General features: G+C 38.1%; 1 protein-coding gene across 1 annotated transcript in view; it reads left to right on the top strand.

Annotated features, from left to right (window-relative positions):
• The window catches only part of Parp4 (poly (ADP-ribose) polymerase family, member 4), a 114,109-nt gene that overhangs the window by 71,305 nt on the left and 36,690 nt on the right, over window positions 1-6,114 (top strand). The window contains exon 24 of the mRNA XM_013010523.1: window positions 5,548-5,735. Coding sequence (XP_012865977.1) covers window positions 5,548-5,735 — 188 coding nt within the window. The remainder of the gene's footprint in view (window positions 1-5,547; window positions 5,736-6,114) is intronic.

The raw sequence follows: 6,114 nt of genomic DNA, 5'->3' as shown, positions 1-6,114 counted from the left end.
GTGTGTGTGTGTGTGTGTGTGTGTGTGTGTGTGTGTGTGTGTGTGTTGGTCATGGGGCTTGAACTTTGGGCCTGTCCTTCAGCTCTTCTGCTGAATGTGAGCACTCTCCCACTTGAGCCACATCACCACTTGTGGTTTTCTGGTGGGTTTATTGGAGATGAGACAGTTTCACACTTTCCTGCCTAGGCTGGCTTTGAACTGCAATCCTCAGCCTCCTGAGAAGCTAGGGTTACCAGCATGAGCCACCGGCACCCAGCTAGATTGATACCTTTATCTAATATTATTTTGATATCCTGGATGATTGTTTGCTTATTTTTAAATGTACTAAATCTTTTCTGTTTTGTCTGTCTATCTGTTTATTTTTGATGCTGGGGATGAAATGCAAGGCTTTACTGGCCTACCATAGCCTGTAAAGCTAAGCTACACACTCACGATCCTTTTTGAGGATGTTAGAATCATCAAAATCAAATAATAAAGAAAAACTAAATGAATTCATAAACAATAAGCCAGCACTACAAAGATTTATTAAGAGGGGGAATACAATCTGAAGAAAATACTCAAGATCAGTGATCCACATCAGACAGATATCACTAGAAGTCAAACTTAATAATTAGAGGAGGAAAGAAAAGAAGAAAAACTTAGGAAAGCAGGAAAATGACGGAAACACAATGCACCTCTCTATAATAGCCATAAGTATTAATGGGCTCAATTCACTAATCAAAAGAAAACTGGAGATTGGATCAGAAAGCAAGATCCAGCTATTTGTTGTCTTCAAGAGACCCATCTCACAGCCAAAGATTCAAAACAAACTCTGAGTGAAGGGATGGAGGAAGATCTATCATATAAATGTTCCCAGCAACAAGTCAGGAGTTGTCTTCCTGCTATCTGGCAAAATAAACTTTTCATTAAAATCAATACAAAAAGACAAAGAAGTACACTACATATCAATACAGGGAACAATCCAAGAAGAGTATATCACTATTATCAATGTATACTCTCCAAACATTGGTGCATCCAAATATCTTAAGCAAATACTCTCAGACTTACAGAATAAAATAGATCTGAATACAATAATACTAGGAGACTTTAATACTCCACTTTCACCAGAGGACAGGTCTACTAACCAGAGGATTAGCAAAGAAGCCTCTGAACTCAATGATACGATATCCCAAATGGACTTAACAGACATCTACAGAGTTTTCTACTCAACAAAAACCCAATACACATTCTTCTCTGCAGCCCATGGAACTTTCTCCAGAATAGATCATATCATAGTTCATACAAGGAATTTAAGCAAATACAAGAGGATAGACATAATCCAATGTATTCTATCCAACCACAGTGGAATCAAGCTAGTTCTCAATTACAAAACATACTGTAAAAAGTACTCAAACACATAGAAATTAAACAGCACACTTCTGAGCAACACCTGGGTCACAGAATAAATTAAGAAGAAATTAAAAGTTCCTACAATTCAATGAAAATGAATGTACATCACCAAGAAACCTGTGGGACATGGCAAAAGCAGTCCTGAGGGAAAAATTTATTGCTCTCAGTGCACACACTAAGAAAATAGAGACAGACCAAGTAAATAATCTCATGAGACAACTAAAACTGTTAGAAAAGCAGGAAAAAAATTGAACCTACAGTTACTAGACAGAGTGAGATAAAGTAAGAACTGAAATTAATGAGATAGAGACTAAAAAAACTATAAAAATTGTAAAACAAAAACCTGGTTTTTTAAAAATAATAAAATCGACAGAACTCTGGTAAAGTTAAGTAAAAAAAGAAGAGAGGAGACCCAAATCAATAAGATCAGGGGTGCCACAGGAAAAATTACAACAAATAGCCAAGACAATGATAAAGAACTATTTCCAGAATCTATACTCACTAAGGAAGAAAACCTAGCAAAAATGAATGAATTTTAAGAGAAATAAAAATTGCTCATACTTAACCAAGAAGAAATAAATTTTTTAAATAACTTACAATGAGATAGAAGAAGCAATCAGAAGTCTTCCCACAAGGAAAATCCCAGGACCAGATGGATTCTATGGAATTCTAGAAGACCTTAAAGGGGAACTAATACCCATACTCCTTAAGCTCTTTTGAGAAATAGAAACAGAGGGAACAATCCTAAACTGATTCTATGAAGCCAATATCACACTCATCCCCAAACCAGGCTAAGACCCAACAAAAAAAGAGAATTACAGACCAATCTCCTTGATGAAAACAGATGCAAAGTTCCTCAATAGAATCCAGAAACATATCAAAAAAATCATACGTTATCATCAAGTAGGCTTCATCCCAGAGATGCAGGGATGGTTTAACATATGTAAATCAATAAATGTAATCCAAAACATCAACAGATCCAAGGTCAAGAACCACATGATTATCTCCAGTGAGATAACATACAGCATTCATTCATGTTAAAAGCTCTGGAGAAAATAGGAATAGAAGGAACATTCAATAAAAGCCATATACAACAGAGCAATAGCCAATATAATACTTTATGGGGCAAAACTATAACCAATTCTCCTAAAAACAGGAACAAGGAAGGATGCCTACTCTCTCCACTCCTCTTTAATATTGTTCTGGAATCCTTAACCAGAGCAATAAGGCAAGAAAAAGACAGTAAAAGGATCCACATAGGGAAGGAAGAAGACATTAAAAGGATCCACATAGGGAAGGAAGAAGTTAAACTATCCCTTTTTGCAGATGACATGATATTATAGCCTAATGATCCCAAAAACTCCACTCCCAAATTCTTTTTTAATTTGATTTTATTGTGAAAATACCATACAGAGGGGTTACAATTACATGAGCAAGATAGTGAGTACATTTCTTATCAAGCATTGTTGCCTCCTCCTTTGTTTCCCCTTCCACTCCCAAATTCTTAGGGCTTATAAACCACTTTGGCAAAGTAGCAAGATACAAAATTAACCTACAAAAATCAGTTGCCTTTCTTTTTTTGGGGGGGTGGGGGGTGTCCAGTCATGGGGCCTGAACTCTGGGCCTGGGTACTGTCCTCAGCTCTTCAGCTCAAGGCTAGCGCTCTATCACTTGAGCCACAGCGCCACTTCCGGCTTTTTTCTTTTTGCTTATGTGGTGCTAAGGAATCGAACCCAGGGCCTCAGGCATGCAAGGCAAGCGCTCCACCACTGAGCCACCTTCCCAGCCCTGTCAGTTGCCTTTCTGTACATCAACAATGTACAAGCAGAAAGGGAAATCAAGGAAAGAACCCCATTCACAATAACCTAAAAAAAAAATACCTAGGAATTAACCTAACCAAAGATGTAAAGGAATTATTTAATGAAAGCTATAAAAACTTAAGAAATCATAGAGAACACCAGGAAATGGAAAGACCTTCCATATGTTCATAGGCAGAATATAATGAAAATGTCCATATTGACAAAATTGATATACAAATTCAATGCAATTCCCATTAAAATCCCAATGACATACTGAAATAGAGAAAACAATCCAAAAATTTATTCCAAAAAGACGTAGAATAGCTAAAGCAATTCTAGGCAAAAGAAACAATGCAGGAGGTATCACAATACCAGATTTCAAGCTCTACCAGAGAGCCATAATAACAAAAACAGCTTGATATTAGCACAAAAACCAATGGAATGGATTAGAAAATCCAAAAATAAAACCACATACTTACAGTCAGCTGATACTTGACAAAGGAGCCAAAGACATACAGTGGAAGAATCATAACTTCTTCAACTATTGGTGCTGGGAAAACTGGGCAACCACTTGCAGAAAACTAAAAGTGGACCCTAGCCTCTCACCATGCCCTAACATCAACTCAAAATGAATTAAAGACCTTAACATCAAACCTGAAACTCTGAAACTACTGCAGGACAGAGTAGGAAGGACACTTGAACTTGTAGGCACAGACAGGAACTTCCTGAACAGAGTCCCAGGGTCATAACAAATTGGAGAGACACTCGACAAATGGACTACCTTAAAATAAAAAGTTTCTGCACAGCTAAAGAAATAACTAAATTAGAAAGACAGCCAACTAATTGGGAAAAAATATTTACCAGCAATATATCAGACAAGGGTCTAATATCCATTATATACAGGGAACTCAAGAAACTAATCCCTCCTAAATCTAACAAACTAATTACTAAATGGGAAAGGGAGCTAAAGAGAGACTTCTCAGAAGAAGAAATAAAAATGGCAAAGAAATATATAAGGAAATGCTCATCATCCTGGCTAATAAAGGAAATGCAAATAAAAACAACCCTGAAATACCCCACATCCTAAATTCAGCCAATGACAAATGCTGGCGGGCATGTGGAGAAAGAGGAACCCTGTTGCATTGCTGGTGGGAATGTACAAATACAACCACTTTGGAAAGCAGTCTGGAGGTACCTCAGGAAGTTAATATAGACCTCCCCTATGACCCAACCATACCACTCTTAATCATCTACCTGGAGCAACATGAACCAGGATACAAGGACATATGCACCTCCATGTTCATTGCAGCATTGTTCACCATAGTCAATATATGGAAACAACCCAAATGCCCCACTACAGATGAATGGATCCAAAAATTGTGGTACCTCTACACAATGGAATGTTATGCAGCCATTAGAAAGGACAAAATAATGGCATTCGCAGGGAAATGGATGGAATTAGAAAAAAATCATTTTGCATGAGGTAAGCCAAGAGCAAAGAGATAAACGGCACATGGACTCCCTGATATGTGGATATCAAATCCAAAACCTAAGGAGATATGACAAAGTAAATAGGACTCGAGAAATAAAGGACCTCCCCTCATTTTGTTAAATCATTACTAAATGACTGCATGTTCTTAACCACATATATGGTGTATATATATATATATATATATATATATATATATAAAACAAACTGAGTATGAGCAGTGGCAACCTCAGTCTAGGACGGCCATACCAGGAATACTTTAATGGACTGTTTATTTGCTTAGATGTAATAGTTCTTTGAAAAATATTTTTTTAATGGGTGAATACATGGGCTGGGAATAATGGGAGGAATAACATTGATTAAGATTCATTGCACTCAGTTTAATAAACTAAGATGTTATATTGAAACCCCTTTGTACAACTAAAGAAAATACAAATAAGTAAATGAATAAAACAAATGCTGAGTGCTCATATTATAGTTACTATAGGTGATGAAATAAACTAAAAGCATGTAAGTAAAATTACTCCACAAATGATTAATTAAGGGAAAAAGTCTACTTCTGTATGTGTTCCACTGGGGCTTGAACTCAGGGCTGAGGCTCTGTCCCTGACCTTTTATGCCCACTTGAGTCACAGCTCTCCTTCTGGGTTTTTGGTAGTTAATTGGAGATAGTAGTCTCACAGACTTTTCTGCCCAGGCTGGTTTCAAATCATGATCCTCAGATCTCAGCCTTTTGAGTAGCTAGGATTATAGGCATGAGTCATACTCAGCTGGAAAAAATATTATCGGTGCCAGTGGATCTCTGGGAGATGATTGCAGTCAGTGTTGTGTACAGAAAGGAGAAATTATTTCGTGCTTCACCTCCTGCAGTCTGCTACACCTACCATGGGCAACACTGACCTCTACAAAACGCTCCGATACTTAAGTTTACTGCGCCCTTCTCAAGGGCTGAGGAACGTGCTCCTCCTGTCTGATGGGCACCTGCAGAATGAGAGTATGACAGTGCAGCTCGTGAAAAGAAATGTCCACCACACCAGGCTGTTCACCTGTGGCGTTGAGTAAGTCTCAGAGATTTGGTCACTGTGTTAAAAAAGCCATCTGACAGGTTTTCCCATTAGTCTGTACAAGAGGGTGTGTGTTCGTGTGTGTGTGTTTGTGTGTGTGTGTGCACACGTGTGTGCATGCACACATACACATGTATACACGCACACATCAGTATTGAGACTTAAAGTCAGGGCCTGACTACTGTCCCTTAGCTTTCTCACTGAAAGCTGGCATTCTACCACTTGAGCCACTGCTCCGCTTTCAGCATTTTGGTGGTTAATTGGAGATAATAGTCCATGGTCTTTCCTGCCTGGACTGGCTTCAAACTGCCATCCTCAGATCTCAGCTAGATTCATACCTTTTGTGTGTGTGTGTGTGTGTGTGTGTGTGTGT

This window comes from Dipodomys ordii, unplaced genomic scaffold (genome assembly GCF_000151885.1).
Source record: "Dipodomys ordii isolate 6190 unplaced genomic scaffold, Dord_2.0 Scaffold1, whole genome shotgun sequence".
NCBI classification, from domain to species: domain Eukaryota; kingdom Metazoa; phylum Chordata; class Mammalia; order Rodentia; family Heteromyidae; genus Dipodomys; species Dipodomys ordii.
This window is presented reverse-complemented; position numbering and strand designations above follow the sequence as displayed.